The following is a 22,315-nucleotide window of genomic DNA, read 5'->3' on the forward strand; positions in this document are numbered from 1 at the left end:
CCCCCCCCCCCCCCCCCCCCTCCCCCCCTTCGCCTCCCGTACGTTGTGTTTGAGACGACGGGGGGAGGTCCAACAACAGAAAAAGACATCCACAATGTTGCATCAACCGGTGTGGTAAGATAGAAAAATATTCACAAAAAGCGTCTTTTTCTCGCGCACCAGGTGCCTCAAGTCTTCCGCTTGTTATTCTTGAACTGTTCAACTTCATGCTTCTTGCTTGGAGGAAGTTGGCGACTTTTGTGGGCAGGCGGATGTTATGTAAGCAGATACCTAACCCACCCAACCAGAGTGCCAAAAGTACCTCTACCGCAGTAGGTTGCAGTGAATGGCGTGCAGATTACCTCTACCGTACATGACGGCAACCCCACAGTAACGATACGTACTTGTACAAACCGAACAATTCTCAACGTCGAAACCTTGGCTGCTTCCACTTGGTCAACATCTCTTCTTCCTTCCGGGGGGATCTATAAAAGTCGCCGAGCTTGCCGGGCACCACTGTCCCCGGTAGTATCGTGCCCGCCAATTTCGACGAACCTCATTGCTTCTTCCCACCTCAGATTCTTGTCCATCAGAGAATTCGAATTCCGTCATTCAGATGTGCCCAAGCCGTTCGTTCGCCCCTTCGACGAAGAATCGAGCCAACTTTGATCCTCACATCTTATTGATTCATCATACTGGTCCAGAGTTTGGGTATCAAGATTTCTGTTACCCAGTACCAATGAACAACCCTTGTAACTGAAACAGGATATATATGCTTGTCTCGTATCAACCTCTCCGCCGGTTCTCCGTTGAGATCCTTAACCCACAATCATCTTTTACCGATCCAAAAATTAGCCAGTGGAAGCCAGAATGCGCAGTGCTTCATGGTAGCGGCCGAAGTGACGCTATTTCAAGACAATTCAAGGCCACTAGCACCGATCGCGTAACGAACCCTTGGCAATTTTTCTGTGACGTCGTGGCTCACGAATACCACAGAGTGGCAGTTGATGATGTTTTGGGAGATTCACATGTGTCAAAGTTACAGCTGAGCTTTGATCTAGATGGTAGAGGAAAGCCAGTGGAATCCCCAGAACTTATAGCCCTTGAACAACGATTTTAACAATAAGCCTGCAAGGCCCTTGCCGAAAAGCATACATGTATGAGAGCTTTGAACCTAAACGTCAAAGTGAGGCTGTATGTCAGTCGTTTGTGAGACATGCGGGTGAGGGTTCAGAGACATCGATATCCCAAGCGGCCGGATTGCGACCTCACACTACATAACTGACTTTCCGTCTCAAGGACAAGGATAAGACGAGTCGATTTTAAGCTTGTGAAATCTTGATGCATAATATTCTTGACTCTCGTTAGGTCGAGGACATAACCCAAGGCATTACCTTCAATAAATCCATTTGATGGGGCGTATTGCGTAAGTCCTTACAAAAACCCTCGATCCAAAACTGAAAATTGTCTCAGGATCATAACAACAACTTCTCCCCTGACGGATCATGAAAGGTATGAAGATGTGTCAAGATGGTGGTACAGTCTATTTCACTAGACTGGCAGATACCCAACAAACATCGTTGTCCCAGAACCGGACCTTTGGACTTGAGAGAAAACAATGTGTGAGAGGCGCCTTCTGGTTGGCTGTGATGACCGTGTTTATCTCACTTATAACTACCTATCTCCACTTGAGCAGATCGACCTTTCTCCCGCCTGGAATCTTTCAACCGGCATTTCTTTAACATCCATCATCTCACACTCATCCCCAGATCAACAAGCCACCGAACTTCCCCAAATCCCCTGGTTGTTGTCAAGCGACAACGACATTCACAAGTATGAATTTTCTTTTCTTCCAGGTCTTTATCGGATGTGCGCAAGAAGTCTCGGGCTCCTCAGATATCGGATACTTACCCATCTTGCTTTTCCGAAGTCGGAAAGGCGGAAGGGAAGTACGTACCCACACGGTACTGGGCAGCTGCTCCTTCCTTAGAAGGTTTACAATACGCGTCTCTCAACCCACCCGCAATTTTCAGAGCGTGTCAGGCTGCCAAGTCCACTCATTCTCCTCTTCGCTTTCCCTCAAAGCAACCTCCCTTTCTCTGTCCACATTTTTTCTTTGGTGGCACAGTTCAAGACTGCCTCAAGTGTCACCGTCCCTCTCCTTCAACTTATTCATCTCCATACTTCTTTCCTCTACCACGCGACGCCGGGCACTGCAATACTTCGTCAGAGTCCCTTCAGACAATCGCGACTAACCCTACCTGTCCAGTGGACCGCAGAGTTCAAAACGCTCTCAGACAAATGGTGGGCACCACCGGAGTCCGCCTGTCGGACAACCCAGACGAAATCCCCGATACCCCTCGCCGCTCTATTTTTCGCCGTGGCTTCGCCTACGCGACCGAAGCGATCAATGGCGGGGTTGATTCTGTCAACCGCAAGGTTAGCGGCACCTACGTCGGTCGCTTTTTTCGCCTGCGTGGATCAGGCCATGTTAGTATCCCTCGACGTCTGTACTCCAGTTTCCTGGACATAAGCTGACTGATTATCTGATCGTCTTCAGGCTGAGGAGATCAGAGATGCGAACTTCTGCACCGAAATCCGCGCCGGACTGATCACCTTTTCCGCCATGCTATACGTTTTGGCTGCTAATGTACGTGCCCTTTCGTCTAAGTTCAGGAAGATGTATCTAACTGACAACTCCAACATCAAAGCCGGCTGTGATCGCCTCATCGGGGTATGAATGTAGCTGCAGGGGAGAGGATAAGGGCAGGCCCAACTGTGGTCAGGATTACCAAGCATGCATCGAAGGTCAGTAGGAAGCCGGATTTGCTATGCTCTCGGGCTTGTAGTATTGACGGATACTCAGAACTTCGTCGCGACATGGTCGCAGTGACTGCCGCCGTTTCGGCCATGTCTTGCATCCTGTTTGGCTTGATGACCAATATGCCTGTGGCTGTGGCGTAAGTTGTGAACAACGTCTTATAACATGGTCCAAGATCGCTAACAATAGAACAGACCTGGCATGGGCCTCAACTCCTACTTCGCGTATCAGGTCATCGGCATCAGAGGAAGCGGCTTACTACCTTGGCGTTCTGCTCTCACAGCCGTGTTTCTCGAGGGCTGGATCTTCATCATCCTTTCCTTGACCGGCCTTCGTCACTGGCTCGTCAGAATCATTCCGAGCACTATGAAGGTCGCGGGCGTCTGTGGTATTGGTTTGTTTCTTGCCTTGACTGGCTTGGCAAACAATACTGGACTTGGTCTTATTACCAGTGGAGACGTTGTGCCCATCTCGCTTGCTGATTGCAGCAATCCCGACCAACAGGGCCAATGTTCTGGTGTGAGCGCTATCGCGGACCCGAAGGTAATGCAGTCTGACCGCGCGAGTTTCTTCGGTTTTCTGACAAGCAATAGTTATGGCTCGGCATCCTCGGAGGGGGTATCTTACCAACGGTCCTCATGGGCTTCAATAACAAATACTCCATTGGCATAGGTGTACTCTTCGTCACTCTTATGTCTATCCCGTAAGTTCTTCCAGCTCCACCAAATCAAGATCACGACTGACCATCGCACAATTAAGGCGCTCGACATCCGTGACCTTTTTCCCTTACAATTCTGTTGGTCAGAACAAATGGGATTACTTCTCCAGCATGGTCGGAGTGCGCAAGACGGGATTTGACATGTCTCAGTTGCGATTTGACTTCGGTCCGCATCAGGGCAACTTCGTCGTTGCTCTCCTAACTATGCTCTACGTTGACATGATTGACTGCACCGCAACGCTTCAGGGACTGGCGAGATACACCTACAGACTCCAGGGGCCTGACCCCGACTTCCCCGGCTCCACCATCGCATATTGCACCAACGCTTTCTGTATCTCCATGGGAGCCCTTCTGGGATCATCTCCTGTTACGGTTTTTGTTGAAAGTGGCGCTGGAGCCCAGTCGGGTGGCCGCACTGGAATAGCGGCAATTGTGACTGGATTATGCTTCCTGGCCGCGGTGTTCTTTGCGCCTTTCTTTTCCGGCATCCCGCCATGGGCGACTGGACCGGCCTTGATCCTGGTGAGAACACGTTCTGTCTTCTTGATGTTTTATCCTAACTGACGGCTATGGGGTAGATCGGTTTCCTGATGGTGCGGCAAATTTACAGTATCAACTGGAATTATGCTGGAGATGCCATTCCCTCCTTTGTCACGATCATGTTTATCCCTTTCAGTTACAGTGTCGCATATGGCCTCATTGCGTGAGTCCCCTGAGCCCCATGGACGCCCGTTAACAAAGCTGACACGCTCTCGAAAGGGGTCTTTTCACGTACATTATCGTAAACGGCTTGATCTGGATTATCTCAACCCTTACCGGAGTCGAGCCCCATGATTACCATCTCAAGCAGTACTGGACCATCAATCCGGTTGGTCGGAAGCCATGGATTTATCGAGCCTACAAGTATATCATGGCCAAGCTACAAAAGAACCGTGACCAGACAACCGAAGAAGTTGCTGTGCAGGAGTTTGAGATGATGGAACGCCGCACTTCCCACCCCAGATCTGCGGTGGCTTCTGCGTCAACAATGGATGATAAGCACTCACGCACAGCTGAGTGATTTGAGTTGAGCAGCAGGGAATTATGTCTTCTTACAGCTGACAATCACTCGAAGGTCGGAGAGAGATGTACTGGTCATGTTTTTTCAGGGATGGCGGGGGAGTACTACTTGGCTTTGAAAGCGTCTGGGGGATTTGGCATATGACGCATGAAATGGAGTTGGAGGATCATCTTGCTTTTTTTGCTCATATGGGGTACTTCTGTGATTAAAGAAAGATGTCAAGACGGCAACTGCCGCTCGCAAGGAAGGGAAGATCATGTAAACCACCAAGTTTTGTACTGTACTTCAAGCAACGACATGGGCGCCCTGCGATCTCATGGAAATTGCCGGCTGCGAAACGTGGAGAGTTTCTTTTCCTTCTTTGCGGGAGCGGCGTCTGGGGATGGCGTAGCTGTGGCGTTCATGTTTTACATTCGGCTGTCGTCCCGGCTGTCATCGAGAGGCGTTTGTTGATGCCGAACAAAGAGCGCTCCTTCGTCCGAGCAAGCTCAACTGGACCAAAGACACAGGTCCGATGAATCGCATATGCAAATTGTCAAGCGCTTGCGACTTGATACCGTGATGATGATGTCGGGACTGAAGCCTCCCCTGTTGAACCGCCCACCACCAAAATCGCCCACAGTTGGTCACCAGGGGCTTCCACGGAAGAGGTTTGCCGCATAAAGTACAATCTTGTTCGCCTTCGGATATCGTAGATTGAACGGGATAATTTCGCCAAGAGAGATTCGAGAAACCTAAAATGATGCACGAGACCTGGAGTCATGACTGACTGAACCAACAAAACTAAGGGGAAATGGTCAAGTTGATAAATGCCGAAAGACGTACCCGACAGCCAAGACATGTTATGTATGTACGTAATCCCTCTGAAACCCTCTGGAGACTAGCCTAGGTTACTCTCAGCTCGAGCTTGAGCTTCTTGACGGGGAGCTCCTTGTGACGGGGAACGAGGTTCGAAGTTCAGTTGGATGAAAAGGTCCGAGAAGAGGAAGAAGATGATGAGCGCCCAGCTGAGCGAGGTTGGATGGAGACTGGTGCCATGCAGGTGAAGAGAAGCCGGTGACGCTAGTAGAGTAGAGTAAAAGTGGAAACCGGGGTAGAGTCCACTCACGGCAAGGGTTTACGGTGGAATTGTGGAGCGACGGATTGACAGGGTGGGTCAGGAGGCGGGGGGAGAAAACGGAAGAAAACGGTGAGAAACGGGCGGCAATTCTGAGTGCACTGCAGTGAGTGGTTCAGTTCACTTCTTTCAGTTCTAGGTGAGTGGTTCAGACATCGACGATGCACTCAAATATGTTCCTCTTTAATCCATGCGTCGATTTGCAGATGGCTGGATCTTCGTCCGGCTCAGCTGCGAAAACCGCCTCCAGCCAACAACATCGACTGGGAATCATTTCAAGGATGAAGGGTGCATGGAATCATCCCAGGGGAGAGGCTGGCACAAATCATGTTCACGGCCGACGAGGATTAAGATAGATGACAGCTGACCAGCACTCCGCGCGCGAACGAGCTCTCACGATTGAACGAACAGACGAACGAACGCGGAACAATGACCTTTCCGCCCACCATTGCGGACTCTTTTCCTGTTTTCACAGTCACGTTAATAGGTAAGGGTAATTGTCATGATATCTTCTGGGGAAGCTAATGATCGGGCCACCCAACTGTACACATCAGTCCTGGTAAGTTCGTTAGCTTGGTACCTACAGACAGGGGTTTTAAGCAGGGGAGACGGGGGATGTAACAGCCCGCTGTAAGTACACTATTAATGCCCTGTGAGAATGTGTGGGGCGAGTAAGAGACTAACAAACTTTCCAGGACTGATGTGTACACTATACCTTGTCGTGATACCACGATCTTCCCGGGAAGGGGGGATCCTATATCCCATGACCGTTAGCCCGGCGCACGGAATCATCTCCTAGGTATGCGAGTGCTATACCACGGTGCAATTCGACTCATTTGTACTAGAAGCCTCCGGCGTTTGGAGAGATGATCGCCGCCGCCTTCACACGCACAGACGGTTAACGGCAACGTTGAACGTTGACATTGTCCGTGAACTTGGGCTCCCGGAACCAAACTATCGGGGACCCCGGGCGCCCGGGCGAGGGTTCATTGTCCGCCCGCTGTTGCTTCTAAGCCAAGACCGGGGCCGACTTGCGGACTTGGCAGGCGACCTTCTGCTTGGCGCATCCAGTCGTTGCCTGTCAAGCTGGTTTCGAAATTCTCCACTCCCCTGGTGAAATGATGAGCGGCATCAATGGTATCGTTTTCTTTAAGATTCTTCTGCCCCGGGCTCTTGGCTTTGATACGAGCAATTGCTGCTCTACCACTAAGGCTACTACTCTACTAACTCTAGGGCTTATTTCGACGACCAGGGGCACCCATTGCCATGGGTGTTTCGTTGACAGCGGAATTGAACACTACACAACGGAATCCCTCGTACACACTGCAGTGACTGGGATTTGGGACCGCCGACGTTGCATTCGGTCATTCCCTGGAGATGGGAAATAGTGCAGCTATTCCCAAGTGGGATCTTTCGTACCTTTATGTAACCGGCGATCCGTCTTTGAAACAGATTTGGGGATGACTTGAGACCCCTGCAACGCGGCCTGCTGGGAAGCCGGTTCGTCAAACGTCGTCTGGGTCGGTTCGATACCCCGCGTCAACTACCTCGAAGATCACCCACACTTCATTTCTCTCACCTCCCTAGCCCTCTTGCTTCTTCGCTGACCAAATTGATTCGCGGAGGAGGCTGGAGATCCGTTACTGAGATCTTCCTTGAAAAAAGATTCAAGTCCGAGCGGGCTCACTGACAATGATCATGATTTTGTTCGTTGCCACATAGAAACTCTAGGAAGAAACCTCACGGGCCTTCTCATCATCTTTTTTTTTTTTTTTTTGTTTTCATGTAGAGTCGGCTGGGGTCACTCATCTTCAAAATTATTCCGCAGTTGGCATATGTCGGCTTCTGTGATTTCATCCTCCGACTCTATTCCCCTTGGTCTGGACGCAAGATTCAACACAAGAAGAACAAGCCTTCTGTTGCCGCACAAGGAAGGAAGGAAGGAAGGAAGGTCAACCAACACTCATCAATTCCAACGAGGGAAGGAGCAGCCATCGATTCTGTGCACATGAAGCACACGGACTGTTGATCACTTCAGTTTTCTTTACCGGCCTACCTTGTTCCTTCCTTGTCCATCTTGACTAGCTCGACTAGCTTGTTCGACCTTGCGAGGTAGTCGTCAACAACCTTGCCCGAAATACCTGGTGTCTTACCTGGACCCCAGTCCTTCCAGGCCTTCAAGTTCTCAGGGGACTGAGACCAGGTACCTACCGAGACAAAATCAACAAGGAAATACTCGAGCTACCCTTGTTGATTCTCGATCTTTGACATAAAGCACTTCCCTCTCTCTCTCACGCTATCCTCTTGGCCTTGATTTTGACGACAACCATATATATACACATCGACAACCAGCGCCACGTCGAAACACCAACGGGTTTGGGACCCTTTCGAAACATACCAATCTCTGGGAATTGCTACGGATCTGAGTTACGAGTGAAGGACAACAAGGACGAGAGCTTCATACGGGCGCACAATCCCAACCTCGGGGCTGGCGGGGAGAACCCTCCCCCTCCTTTTCGTCTGATATTTTTCTTGGGCCTTCTTCTACTTCCCCTCCTTTCCCGCCTCATCCTGGATCAAAGGTTTCGCTCCCTGAATCCCCGTCTCCGAATTTCCCCCGGAGGCAATACTGCTGGAATCGTCCTTCCTTCCGTTCACCTCGAACCCGTCGTTGATTACCAGGATTCGTATTACAACACGCAACCGCTATTCTTGTTAACGCCGATATAATCAACAACTTCTTGACGACTTGCTCGGAATTTTCAGAAATCATCTGCGCCGTTGCGCACCATCCACCACCATGTCGAACGCCATGGCGAGCGACGACAACACCGACTGGGCCGCACAGTCCCCTGGTCTTCACGACACCATCAACATGATTGAACGTATCTGCTCGATTCCCTCTGTGATCGGCTGTGTCTTCATCATCACCACCTTCTGCCTCTCCGAGAGGTTTCAGAAACCGATCAACCGCTTGGCCTTCTTCGCTACCTTTGGCAACCTTGCCACCAACGTTGCAACGCTGATGGGACGAGATTATGTCACGAACCCAACAGGAGCGGGCTGTCAGCTGCAGGGGTTCCTGATCCAGATGTAAGTTGACCGTGCCATTCAAATATTTGATAGCTTGCTAATAGAGTCCCCCCTCACAGGTTCATGCCGGCGGACGCGTTCTGGGTGTTGGCGATGGCCATCAACGTCTACTTGATCTTTGAGTGCCAGTACGACGCCCAGAAGCTGAGGGCAATGGAGAAGTGGTACTTCCTAGGCTGCTACGGCCTGACATTCGTCGTCGCTTTGGCGTTCTGCTTCATCGAGTCACCTAAAAAGGGCAAGATGTACGGGAATGCGACCCTGTGGTGCTGGGTCAGTCCAAAGTGGGATATTTTTCGTATCGCAACCTTCTATGGACCTGTCTGGTAAGTCACAGCACACTCTCTGAGTGACGACAAGCACTCTAACCTTTGGCGATGCAGGGTTTCCATTGGTTTCACGTTCTTCATCTACATCCGAGCCGGGCGAGACATCTACAGAAACCACAAACAGATCAAGAAGTTCAACATCACCAGTTCTCTTGCGGGCGGCCCTGTTGACGATACTCTGGTCTCTCGCAAGGTTACCGAGGTCTATATCACTCACGAGATAGCCACTGGGAACGCCATCGGACTCGTGGACCTGGAAAGGAACAACGGCGCTCAAGAACACTCCGATAACTCGGCAGCCTCTAGGGCAAATCCTAACTACTCGGTTACTATTTCGGCAGATAATCAGAAGGTACCAGAAACCACCAACGGCGACAACTTGGCACGCATTACCACCACCACTGTGACTGGGGGCGTGTCTGGATCAGCAAATAATACGCGAACAAAGAATAAACATAACAGCGCAATGTGGCATTATTCCAAATGTTCCCTGTTCTTCTTCACGGCATTGTTGGTCACATGGATCCCCTCGAGTTGCAATCGTGTCTACTCGGTGGTTCACCATAACCAAACAGTGAAGGTCTTGGAGTATATGGGTGCTGGTGTCTTGCCGTTGCAAGGGTTCTGGAATGCCCTTATCTACGCAGTCACTTCTTGGAAGGCATGCCAGGGTTTCTTTGGCGAAGATGTGAAGGGGTGGTTCTCAAGGGACACGGATTCCGGAGACAGCCAGCGTCGAGAAGGTGGTGGTCATCACCGCAGCTCCTCAAAGGCAGGCAATGGACAAGCTGCCAGTGGCAAGGCTAATCCATTCCATAAGATGGGTGGTCGGGCGGCCCATCCGTGTCCAGAGACGGAGAGCACGGAAGAGTTGGCGGCATGTGGGAGCCGCAGAACCTCGTACGGGGGTGGAACCGACAGTATTCCATCCAAAGACATGAAGTAATATGGGTGGTCATTGAGAATTATGTTTCTTTTTTTCTTTGTATTTTCCACCCACACTTGTGGGTATTTATTCACCAAAGGCAAACGATCATGTGCTTTATGGTTTATGGTTTATGGTCTATAATGACAGACATAATGGCGGTATTAGTTTTCTTTGTATATAAATGTTCACGATTCATTCTGTCAGGAACGTTTCTTCTTCGTCGTTGCAGTGTCGTCCTTGGTGTTTTTGTGCCTTGATACCCAGTTTCACACAGAATGAAGCTTGATGTTTCTCGGGATACTCACCTACCTACGTATGGACGTGTCTGATATCTGGTCATTTCTAGGTAGATTAGAGGTATATGCGATGCTACGCTACCTATTTCGCATATCAGGGGACTGACTGGTTCGAGGTACCGCAACTGGCTGGTTACACAAAAAGGGGGAACTCCCGTCTTTATTACCTATGTGCGTCCCTTGCTTTCGCCCGCTTTCCTTACCGTTGCAGTTTACATCTCTCTGTCCAATCTGTCCAACGTAACGTCATCGTGTTACGTTCTACATATGTGCCAGTGCTACAAGGGGTCCGGTCTGTTCTGTTCTGTGTAGAAGTACAGTACTCAGGAAGGAAAAGATTGATTGAGTTGCTTACTACAGAACGATTAGTAGTGTGTGTTCATTGCCTTTCCGCAGAGTAGTGATGTTTGCCAGTGTCTATTGTTCATTGTCTGTCCAGCCTAGTCTAAAGGTACTGGTGCCGAAGCACCTCCCTCTTCCTGAATATTCACATACCTACCTACTCTTCGTGCCTGCCACCCTGTCCAGTAGATATCGAGGTGCTGTCTTTTTGTGCAAGTGTAAGGAAGTGTAAGGAAGTGCAAGTGTCTTAGTCTCCCGTGTGTGTACCGTTTTCCGAAGAACACAGGCTTCAGTGAATACCCTGAGGGGACTGATGTGACGGGATGGGGATACATGTCTGACAGGTGGAGGGTTGACAGGCGGTTAGGTGAGATTAGATTAGGTAGGTTTGGTACCTAGGTTGAGGCCTGTGAATGTGAACAGGTAGGTAGGTAGGTAAGGTAGGTAGGTAGGTGTCAGGGTGCCGTTACACGAGGGGATGTCGTACAGATTCCCGTCAGTGACATGGTGACTTGAACTAGTGACTTGAACTAGTGTACACTTCTAGGTGTAGGCGAGAGTACCCCTGGGTAGGGAAAAAAAATCTGAGAACTAATGCTGCCTTCCGTTTATGGGAGGGATTTTCCATTTAGTTCTAGGTGTGTGTACCAAGGATCATAAGTACCCAGCTGGTGGGCCTCCTGGCCTCCTGGGCTTGACTGGGAGGATACCTAGGTGTGCTGGGTAGGGTCGGCCGAGATGTGAAAGTCTGGAATGACTGAACAGGAGTGGATAGAGACAAGTAAGTGCATATTTCCGAGATACAGTAAAGATCCCTGCTTTTGCAACCCCCCTTCTATTGCAAAATCCCCTCTTTTGCAAAGGATTTTGTCTGCCTGCATTCCCTCTGGTGGTAATTCCTGCAACCTGCAATTTGCAATACGGACAGCCCAAATTTGCAAAAGCAGGGGTCGAATTTGGTGGGGCGGGCACTCTTATACCTGTATACCGGGGTCCGGCCGGTTCAGGAGACCCAGTTTTCTGTACCGTTGACCATAATTCAGTGGCCAGAAGGCCCTTACCTGGTCTGTGCTTCTGCTCTCCCTTTTGCAAAACCCCTGCTTTTGCAAAAAATCCGGGCTGCCCGCATTAGTTGCAAAAGCAGGGGTTCTTACTGTAATATTTACACTACTACTACTACAGTATTACGTCGTGACTGCTGCTGCTACGATGCTGGGATCATGCGAGAGAAGATCCAGATGCTTGGGTCAGGGGCACTGAAACTGCAACATCTTTGTCTCCTCTAGTGGTAAAAGCTTGAGGTAAGGTGGTATTGTTAACACAGTTACACCAGATGCAGTACTGCTTCTCAACTGGACAGTTTTTGGTCGAGAGAAAGAAGCATTTGGACATGCACGACGGGATTAGCTGCATATGAATATCAGTCCAATGGGATTCTTCCTCATCTTCCTATCTAAATACCTCTAGCTCCTTTGGTATTTCTTTCACGAAGTGAGTATACTACATACGGTACCTAGACATGGGTGTGCCGATATATCCACGGGCCGATCTAAACGCGTAAGCGAGGAGGAGACATTTCCCCTGGACTAATATGTACCTAGCTGGTAGGTTAGCTAGCTACATATAAAATGGGATTTAGGGACCTACGTACCTGGGTGGGGGATGAGATGGGATGGTGGTGCCGGAGAAATGTCATGCATTTGTGCAATGGTTCTCCAGAAGACCAAGACGAACGAACGGACGGGTAAGTGTTTTAGCGAGAAGGAAGGGGTTGGAACCGACGCCGGCGCGGATGATGCCCCCCCTGAAGAAAGTGTTGTGCATGTGCACAACTGCTGGTAGATCGTTTATTGCTTTTTTCTTAGTCGCTGCCAACAGCTTACTGGGGGTTTATGATATCTCATATTCATCTACCTTCTTGAGTCTTATTGTATCTTGATATTGAACTCGGGGATATATCGGGATTGAAGACTGGAAAAGAGAAGCAAGCAGCCTAAGCTCGTTTCGGGTGTCTTGTTCAATTTTCACCTGAAGGAGCTGAAGCACAAATAGGTAGGAATCAGTACCATAGGTTGTATGATGAATCACCTTGAATTCAGGGGAATTTTTCGAGCTGACGCAGATCCGGCAGTTAGTGTTCTTTGCGTAGCGGTAAGGCAGTAAAAAAGCTAGGTTAAAGCTTCGATCAGGGGAACCTGGTCCTTGGACCTGTGTTCTATCTTTACCAGAGACAGATCCTGACCCGACTTGGTATAATCGCACGAGGGGCCCAGACTGCCGAACATCCAGACGGACCCCAAGCGGAAATACCTAGGTACTTGGGTAGCTTTCCCTTGTTTATTTCCGAGAGAGACGGAGTGTTGTTCGAGTTTCGGCCGGCCGCTGCTCGAGAAGGTTCAAGGGGGTCCCATCTGGTGAGTTGTAGTGTAGGTACCTAGGGTAGGTACCTAGTTAGTGTCAACCATCGGACATTATCCCCGAGAACCTAAAACTCCGCTTATAAACCAAACTTTGTCACCGGACCTCCTCCACTAATATCCCTTTCCCATAGAACCTATGTTATTGTTATCCCCGTGGTTGGTTGCATGTGGTGTAAGCAAATGTCAAGCAATACATACCTACCGGGAACCCCCCAATAACTCTGGTATATCACCTGCCGTGATGGCATGAATCATGATTCCCACCTTTTTAATGTTTTCCACTTTTCCCCAGAAAACTCCGCAAAAAGAAACGCGCAAAGTGGAAAACATTGAAGATCCGGGGGGCTCGCACATACATAAACTGCCCTGGAAATGGAGTCATACACGAGTCATGAGATCCCGCAGTCCCTAAAAACAAACCCCAAATTCTATCCCGTGAACCGTCAACGGTTGTAAATTTGACATTTTCACATTTTTTAGCGCGCCTCGCAAGATGATACCCGACTTGTTGAGGTTACCTAATGTTGACGTGGCCTGTCAGTAAACGAAGCACTTAGCATTTCACCTAGTCTAGGTACACTACCCACAGCACTAGGAAATGCTACTAAGACTGGGGAGGTTTCCGAGTAGGAGCTCGGGGGGGTATTTGCAAACCTCAAGACCTCGACGGACGGGAGGTATCCAGCTGCTGGTCTACAAGGGAAAATGAGAACCACCGATTGGCTTCAACACTTGCAGGAACGCTAAATTGTCGAGAAATTCCCCCCCGAATTTGCACCATGAAAGGGGATTGCAGAAGGCTGCTGGGAGTAACCTTGATCATTTTTGGTCACGCTATGCTTTTTTTGGTGTTAGTGTTTTGGAGGTTGAAAATGACGGGCGGTTGGTGGGGTGGCAGGGGGGTCAGAGTGCCGGAGGGCCGGGGACCTGGTCGGGGGGGATGGTTAAGCGAAACGGAAGGTGACCGTTTTCTTAGTTGGGGTTCCGTTTGGAGAGAATATGGTTCGGATTCATTGCGGTGTTCTTGGAGTCTTGGAATGCTTATTTTGTGTGTGCCTGGGAATTGGCCAGGGAATCGGAAAAGACTGCATGTGGGTGAGGGTTTGCAAAGTCTGTTGTCATATCTGGAATGCTTGGGGTGAACTGGGTTGGTTGACAACCACCATTGTTTCCATTGTTTGTTTCTCTGTTTGAAGGTATCGTAAACCACATTATGCATTCAGTTCCTCTTTGTTTTCGCTGCTGATAAGCGGTGATGATTGACAAGAGTGGACTTGCTTCGAGAAGAACTCAGAATACTCTCCAGAACAAAAAGAAAAAGAAGAGACACCGGGGTGTTGTCTCAGAATGGTGTTGTTAGCGCATGCTTTCCGAACTCTCTTGGCTCAACTCTTCAACTCCCAGCCCGCCCAGCTCCCGAGAAGCCAAGATCTCTTCCCGGCCAAACTCTTCTGACTCACTGACTAGACACTGGTGAAAGTGGGGAGGGTTACCTAGGACCAGACTTTCGTTGACTTTCGTTGTTTCACTTTAGATCTCCCAGATCTCCCCGGCGCCGTTGGTTCGAGACTAAGCTTTTGCTTCCGTGGTTGCAGTACCCGTGCGCGCGCCTGTGAAAGAACCGAACGAAACTTGCGCAGCTTCTCTCGGTTTCTTCCCCCATTGTTATTCCAGAGTTTGAAACTTATTTGGATCTAGGTCCCGACACAATTGATAGGTCGTCTTTTCGCTCGTCACGAATGGCAATGGTGAGGAGACGAGCCAGCCTCCCAGAGAAACACCATTTGTAATGGGATGGCCTACAAGGGGTGCTCTCAAAGACATTATAGTATGAGATCTGACCTATTCCATGCAGTTCAACGTCGACATGGATATTAAGTTTCCATGGCACTCTGCAGATTGCTGGAAAGTGGTAAGCTGTTCGAGATCTCATCATGTGGTTCGGGGACGTTTTGTTCGCCTGATACAGGTTCCTTGTATATTGCTTGCCCAGTCTAGGTGTGGCGGTGGTCGGAGAGTACCATGGCTTGATGTCACAAGAAGATTCGACCAGCGTGCAAGAACGAGAGGGAAATGCGCTCACCTAGAGCATATATACACCACCATCAGTGTCACTCCCGACCAGCTCGGTGTTCCGACCCTCTAGTACCAGTCTCGATCCTTGGGAGAAACACCAATCATAGCTAAGCTCGTCAGCAAATAGTTCATCATGGGAGGCAGGAAACAGCACAGCTGGCGACAAGGTAAGGACATCCAAGATTCCGGCGCCTCAAGACGCAGAACACCCCTTGACTCCGACACCGACATGTTCGGCAGTCCATCACTGTGGTGCAAAAAGAAGAAAACCCATCATCACCACAGGGAAGCGAAGGGCCGCCGATCCGAAAAGGGCGTAGGCCTAGACGAGCAACCGCGGCAGAAGCACCGCATCTTGCATTCTCCCTTTGCCCGTCTCTTCAGGAGGACTTCTGGTCACCGTCATCGCAAGAAAACCACACCAACGCGCGAAACCAGAACCGGGCATCGGCATGGGCTTGGGTGCAGCACGGCTCCTCCACCTCCTCCTCCTCCGCCACTCAAACTTTCCTCGCCATATACTACACCCAAAGAGTATCGCCGTAGCCGATCAGACATACAAATAACGCCATCTACACGATCGTTCCGTAGAACACCATACCGGACACCGACATCTCGCATCCAAGAATCTTCTGACTTTAGCGCTTCAAATACCCCAAGTATGATTGCTTCCTCGGGAACTCCCTGCCCATCATCATCATCATCATCATCCATCCCCCTCAACAATGCGACTTGCGAATCTTGTTCTAAAACGCACCACCTCAACGCCACCCTCCGACGATCCCTCCTTGCCTACACGCGAGACATGTACACCATCCTACAAAGATGGTCTGACGACGTCGGTTGTGGAGAGGGCACGCAAGGGTTTGTCACGGACCTGATGGAGTGGCAGCCTGAAAAGGCGGCGGTGGTGATAGAGAAGGAGCGCAGACCGAGCGAGATGTGTAGGCTGTTGATGAAAATGGGGAGTGTAGAGGACTGGGTGGTGGTTATGAGGGGGTTAGAGGAGAAGGAAGGAGGAGGCTTGGGGGCCCAAAGGATGGAAGGGGTGAAGAATGGGGGTGGAGAAGAGGGTAGTGGACCATGGGCGGCGATTGGGAATGAAAGCAGAGGCGGGAGTGGCAGTGGGAGGTGGTCGGGATACCGGAGGATGGCTGTGGATAAGGGAGGCGGACAGGGTTGACAGCGAGGTACATACTTGGCTTGTGGAAGATCATTCTTTGTATGGGTACGACCATGAAGGAGCCATAACGGGCCGGTCCGTGAAAGGAACGGGGCCGTCGCCGGAAAAGCGGGGACCTCTTTGATGGGCCGGGGGTTCCATAGCGGGACCGGAGCGACGGCGGTCGGAATACGTAGGGTAGGTAGAGGGAGGCCCCGGCTTTGCGATCGGGCTAAAGACGCTGTCAGGAATGTTGTGTTACGGTAGTAGAGCGAAGTCGGTGGAAGCATGTTAGGAAGGCCCGGGCAGTATAGGGATAAAGTAGGAAATCCAAAAGGAAATGTCATTTCCAGAACAAATCGAAGCGCGCATGATCAACAAGGCATTTATTGATTGCATGCTGACAGCATCTTGGCGTTTTGGACTCGTTGCGCTGACGCATGCAGTGATTGATGCAATCCAAAGGTTGACAGGTTCAAGGCACGGTACTTTAAAGGTGTAGGTTACCCCAAACCATCACGTGAGGTGTGTCGTGCTGTCATGAAGAGATTGCGAAAGTGTGCGTTTGCTGGTGGTTGTTGTTGTTGTTGTTGTTGTACGGCGTCGTCAGTCCATTCCCAGTCTTCTCACCGAAAACTGTCGCGGTGGCTGGAAATGTTCTCTTTCTCCCCTCTTTTTTTGAGGCTCATCCAAGCATCGCGACATGTGATTGGTCAATACCCCTTGTTGACTTGTTGTTGCGAAGAAGGCAACATCGGCGGGCAGCCGAGAGGAGATGGTTGCCTTGCGTGTCCCTTTTGTACCTGCCCTGAGGTGAGTGGTCATGTCACCGGCAGCGGATGCGTCCCTGGCTGGCCTGGGAGTGAGTGTTTGGTTGGGCCTCACAGGGCCTCATTCTCGGCGTTTCGGGGCCTCTGCAATTGCGGCTCTGCGGCCATAGGGCAGGTCCAGGGCAGTTGCGGGAGTCCTCAATTTCCCGGCATCTCTCATCTCACCACTCACTTTATTCCCACTTTCAACATACCTTACATCCAACGACGACGACGACGAGCACGACATCCATCACCAGATCCAGCGCCTGCACCTGGCAACGGCAGCGTGCTTTCAATCAATCATTTCTCATCATTTTCGTCGTGACCGACGTCCAAATCTGGTATACCGTGACCCCACTTGCTGTCAATCTGCGACAGAAGCCTGTCACCGAATAATAGGTGGGCTGACGGCCTTCACAACGGAATCCCATTCTTTCCGAAGTCGGGGCCTTGATACGATCCCGTCGCTCCTTGTTTGCTACTATCGAAAAGAGGAGAAAGCAGGGCCTGGCGAAAGGGGCATCGCATCCTTCCTCCTCATCATATACTCCGACCCCCAACCCCAAAGGAAGCGAGGGCAACCAACCGGCCACACTCCCTTCATCAATCCAGCCCACCATCATCATCACTGTCCGAATATGCTTTGTTAGGCAACAGCAAGGCGTCAAACCCAGTGAAGCGCGATCCATCTCTGTCCTGGTCAATAAACAGGCATCATCCCAACCAAAGGCATCCTTTCAACCGTTAGTACAACGCCGTGCTTTTTAGTGTCTGTCTCGTGCTTCACTTTCCTTCCATCTCTTCGGTGCTCTTACATCTTGGACATGGCCATGATAACACAGCCTTCGGGTTGGTTGTCGTCATGTCTAGCTATTTTCATATGCAAATGTTCCATCCGTGGTTGTGTAGCAGAGGATCGTGGAGATGGCTAACCCACGCTCAGTCGAGGAGACTGACCAGTGTTGCCCATCATGTCACAATATCAGTATGGCCAACACGGCCAGTATGAGGTATGGTGTTCCACGCAACTTTCTCTTGCTCATCGATGGGAACTTTCTGCCATAGTAGTCAACCCATCACTAACCCAATGCTAGCCCTACTACAACGGCCAATCCGGCCAGGGTACACAATCTCCTGGATTACTCGACTCTCCGTCCATGCACATGCCCGGCACCGTGACTACCATGGCGCCTGGTTGCCACGGATATGGAGGCACCGTCTCCACCACTGCTGCGACCACCGGTCAAGCTCCCCGTGCGGGCTTTGCCGTAGACCAACAATTCCAGGAAGCTCACGATGCGTCCACTCAAGGGAACGAACGCTTTACTATCTTGAACCACTTTTTGCACGATCGCAACGTTGCCTGGACCCCCATGAAAGTTGTTGGGTCGCTGGGCGACAGTCAAATTTCCAACCTCCCGATAAACTCTGGATACTCCGAATATCCCAGATATCGTGATAACCATGCGCCATCCGAGTGTGATACTGCCGTTGACCGCACTGGAGTTTTCTCCGACTCGGGGTATGGGAGTATAGCCAGGCAAAGTGTGGGAAACCCTTCCGTATACGGGGACGCGGACCGTGGCGGTGATACCCAAATCATGCTCCAGATGTCCCAGTTTCAACTTCAGCAGGATTCAAACCCCCAAGCTACAGTTATTCCCAAGGACACTCTTATGCAAGACTTGGGAAGCGATGACTGGGGCCATCGAAACATTACCACTTGTCTCGAGCGCAAAAGTTTGATTTGCGAGTACTGTGGGGAATATGTCAAAACCAAGTCGGAGCTAAAGTAAGTATCGATTCTGCTCTTTCTTGAATACAAGCTGATTTTCTGGCAGTAAACATAAACAGAAACATACAAAGCCACATCACTGCCTGGAACCTGGCTGCACACGTGACAAAGGCTTCAGCACTAAGAACGACCTGCAGAGACATTTGGCATCCGTTCACAAAAAGTATAACGTCGTATATCACTGTTGTCATGGCGCTTGCCCGACCAAGACCAAGGACGAGAAGGATTGGCCTCGGGCAGATAACTTTAGGCAACATTTGAGAAGGGTTCATCAGATTTATCTCAAGGCTGAAGACGACCTGAAGAGATATGAAGTTCAGTGCGTAACCAACTTTGACCCTGCCTCGTTAGCCAATGCTCATTTGTCTGCAGCCTTTCGCAAGAGCAGGTACTTGCCGGTCCGAGTTCCGTCGCCGTTTTCGCGCCGCAGCAGATGCAGATGATGTCTCAGCAAAACGGCGCTTCCCGGACTAACCAGGCGCAAATACAGTATCTGAGTCATATGGCACCTTTCACTGAAACCAGCCTTCAGGCTCCAGCGGATTCCTCGATCATCCTTCAGAATCGAACGGTCTCGGTGAGCGAGACTGCGGATTTTCCCGCTTTGGAAAATGGCGATTGGTACACATGGCCTGATGCAGGCACCGCAGAGGTCAGCTCCCACGTCCTTCACTTGGTTTCCAGCCGCCGCGGCTCGCTGCGCGCACTCGAGAGGACTAGATCCATCTCGATCGATGAACCCTCGAGTGGTCAGCAGCCTGGTTTCGAATCGGAAGTCTTGGTAGACGGACGTGAGGAGATGCCTGCGACGGCTGCTAACAGTGATATCAGTCCCTCGATTACCACGGTTGGTATGAATCTGGATATCCGTCCTATGTCGACTGGTAGTGATCACACACAGTCCCATGTCAATGAACTGGACGGCAACACCCACCAGCATCAAGAGAGTGCCGAGGTGAATGGTCCTGTGAATACTCACCATGATGGTGAGCCAGTTGAGTACGAGGAGATGGATGATGATGTGCCTGATCTGGGTCAAGACACATCCGCGGACGACTCTGATGAACCTGAGACGGCATTGGTCAGGTATTCGTTGGACTATTCGATTGAGAACTCATCCAAGCCCAACCTCTCACCACAGTCAGCTGTCTCTTTTCCCCTAACAGGAGTGAACATTGATGACGATGAGGGTGCTCTTACTTTCCTTCGAGTCTTGCAAGCAAAGGGTAACCTTGACCAACTGATGGCCGAGCTCGGGTACCAAAAGAAGGAAGAGAAACCCAAGCAACCAGAACCAACCGAGAAGAAGGCAGAGCCTGCACCCACCTCTGCTCCCAGGACCGGAAACAGCAAAAACCCCTGCTCCATGTGCGACAAGAGCTTCAACCGCAGGTGCGAACTCAAGAAGCACCAAAAGCGCCACGACAAGCCCTACGCCTGCACCTTTCACAACTGCTCCAAAAACTTTGGCAGCAAAAACGACTGGAAGCGGCACGAAAACAGCCAACATCTCCAACTCGAGATCTGGCGCTGCGACTTGAAGCAGCAGCAGCAGCAGCAACAGCAGGGCGTCGTTGACGACCGCGACCGTGTCTGCGGCTGGGTCGCCCACCGTCGCGAGTCTTTCCGCACACACCTGTCCAAGGAACATAGCATGGACGACACGACCATGGAGAAAAAGGTAACCGAGTGCCACATTGGCCGCAACTGCGAGTCGCGCTTCTGGTGCGGGTTTTGCCGCAAGACAATCGAGTTCCAGAAGGATAAGAAACTGGCGTGGTCGGCGAGGTTTGATCATATCGAGGACCATTTCATTGGACGGAATGGGGTAAAACAGCAAAATATTAAAGATTGGGAGTTCATCGAGCCCCCTGTGGCTGGTGGTGGTGGTGGAAAGAACGGAACTAGGACTGGAACTGGAAAAGGGGCAGCGGAGATGGCAGGGAGGGAAGTGGTTGATTTGACTGTTGAGCAGGCAGGGGACGACGATCTAGAACCTGAGAGAAGCTCTTCGAGTTCCTCTTTGTATGTCGCGGGGCAGCGACGGGTGCAACAAACTTTTAAGCGCCGCTTGGATGCAGAAGACGGGACCGTAACGTCTGCTGCGCCGAGAGCAAAGAGGCACAAGTCGGGCAATAGGCAGAGGGAGTATCTCTGGTCTTGTGTAAGTCTTCCTTTCCCCAATCTCGCCCCCGTGTTGTTGGTGTGTCGTACTAACCACACACACACATTCTTGACGATTAGTGCCAGTGTACCGGAGCAATGTTCAATGTCGAGACGACGCCCGCATGTCTGGATTGCAATCATGCTCAATGCGAGCACTGCGATGTTGAGTACCATAGGGGCCCTCGGGAGGGACGTTAGAGGATTTGTCTTCATGTGACGGCAATGAAATTTTTTTTTCTTTTTCGGTCACTTCTTGTTTCTCATCTCATTATCTGCGGATGGAGATACTTGTATCGTGTTTTAGCAATTTAGAGCGACTCTTGGGTAGATGAGGGGAAGATCTGTGTTAGGTTGGCTTGCTTACTTTACACACTCTCAAAGGGTGTATGTGTGTGTATTCGTGGGGGGCAAAGGAATGACTGGTAGGACTGACCTGCAACACCTCGCCGGTCTGTACTATGTATATGGCAGGCAAGATGCATGTGTCGAATAATATAGAATATCGATCGATGGGTGTTCGATCCCGTGGAAATTACGATAAAAAGGGTTTTTTTGGTTTTTTTTTGCCCCCGGTTTCTACCATATCTTGCAAGATTGCATCCTTGTCTCAAATGAACCCAGTCATTCATCCCCTCTCCTTCAGGGATTCATCTCAACCTTGTGATCTTCGAGGACACCAACATCTTTCTTTGCGCCTTCCCTTTTTATCGTGTTCCTTTTTCAGGTAGAGGTAGAGGTACTTTTCCCATCTCCCGTCGTTGACGAAGAAACATCCTTACAACAAAAACAGTGGAGGCTCTTAGACTAGGCACTTTTTTTCCAATGGCCAAGGCAAGCATCTGTCCCCCCCCCCCAACGATGTCGGGTTCCTTCCTTCCTCCCTTTATTTCCTTCCTTCTCTGTTCGAAGCCATCCCGTGTCCAGAACTATTTCCCTAAGAACCCGGTCCGAGTCTTACGGGTACGTACTGACGGATCCGAGTCGTCCTACACCACTCCGCCACTCCCGCATCTATTCTCACTCACCTAGCTTCAGCGCCCACTCACTCCCTCGTAACCCACGGATTCCTCCCATACTTATCCCGGTATTCGTTCTAATGAAGGTACCTCAGAAGATACCTCGCAAAACACACCTTCCCTAAGTAGACCTTGGCAAGCTACTATAAATCACCGCATCCAATAAGTTAGATAGATAGCAACTC

The 22,315-nt window shown here is 50.5% G+C and overlaps 4 protein-coding genes across 4 annotated transcripts; all 4 read left to right on the forward strand.

Moving 5' to 3' along the window:
- Positions 1-2,280: 2,280 nt before the first annotated feature.
- NEUTE1DRAFT_135355 (uncharacterized protein) lies at positions 2,281-4,578 on the forward strand (the record flags this gene model as incomplete). The annotated part of the gene is made up of 9 exons (XM_009850171.1): positions 2,281-2,469; positions 2,540-2,629; positions 2,691-2,787; positions 2,846-2,939; positions 2,995-3,343; positions 3,394-3,503; positions 3,560-4,040; positions 4,097-4,221; positions 4,278-4,578. 9 exons carry the CDS (start codon positions 2,281-2,283, stop codon positions 4,576-4,578), a joined length of 1,836 nt encoding a protein of 611 aa, XP_009848473.1.
- A 3,917-nt stretch (positions 4,579-8,495) lies between these two features.
- NEUTE1DRAFT_107900 (uncharacterized protein) lies at positions 8,496-10,063 on the forward strand (the record flags this gene model as incomplete). Its single annotated transcript, XM_009850172.1, has 3 exons — positions 8,496-8,788; positions 8,848-9,114; positions 9,172-10,063. The coding sequence occupies 3 exons, from the start codon at positions 8,496-8,498 to the stop codon at positions 10,061-10,063; spliced, it is 1,452 nt and encodes a 483-aa protein (XP_009848474.1).
- A 5,249-nt stretch (positions 10,064-15,312) lies between these two features.
- On the forward strand, positions 15,313-16,362 carry NEUTE1DRAFT_144607 (uncharacterized protein; the record flags this gene model as incomplete). The annotated part of the gene is made up of 1 exon (XM_009850173.1): positions 15,313-16,362. One exon carries the CDS (start codon positions 15,313-15,315, stop codon positions 16,360-16,362), a length of 1,050 nt encoding a protein of 349 aa, XP_009848475.1.
- Positions 16,363-18,124: 1,762 nt separating this feature from the next.
- Positions 18,125-21,668, forward strand: NEUTE1DRAFT_128023 (uncharacterized protein; the record flags this gene model as incomplete). The annotated part of the gene is made up of 5 exons (XM_009850174.1): positions 18,125-18,163; positions 18,248-18,945; positions 18,995-19,267; positions 19,321-21,112; positions 21,193-21,668. 5 exons carry the CDS (start codon positions 18,125-18,127, stop codon positions 21,310-21,312), a joined length of 2,922 nt encoding a protein of 973 aa, XP_009848476.1.
- Between the last annotated feature and the right edge of the window lie 647 nt (positions 21,669-22,315).

The sequence above is a fragment of the Neurospora tetrasperma genome (genome assembly GCF_000213175.1).
Source record: "Neurospora tetrasperma FGSC 2508 unplaced genomic scaffold NEUTE1scaffold_1, whole genome shotgun sequence".
In the NCBI taxonomy this organism is placed as follows: Eukaryota; Fungi; Ascomycota; class Sordariomycetes; order Sordariales; family Sordariaceae; genus Neurospora; species Neurospora tetrasperma.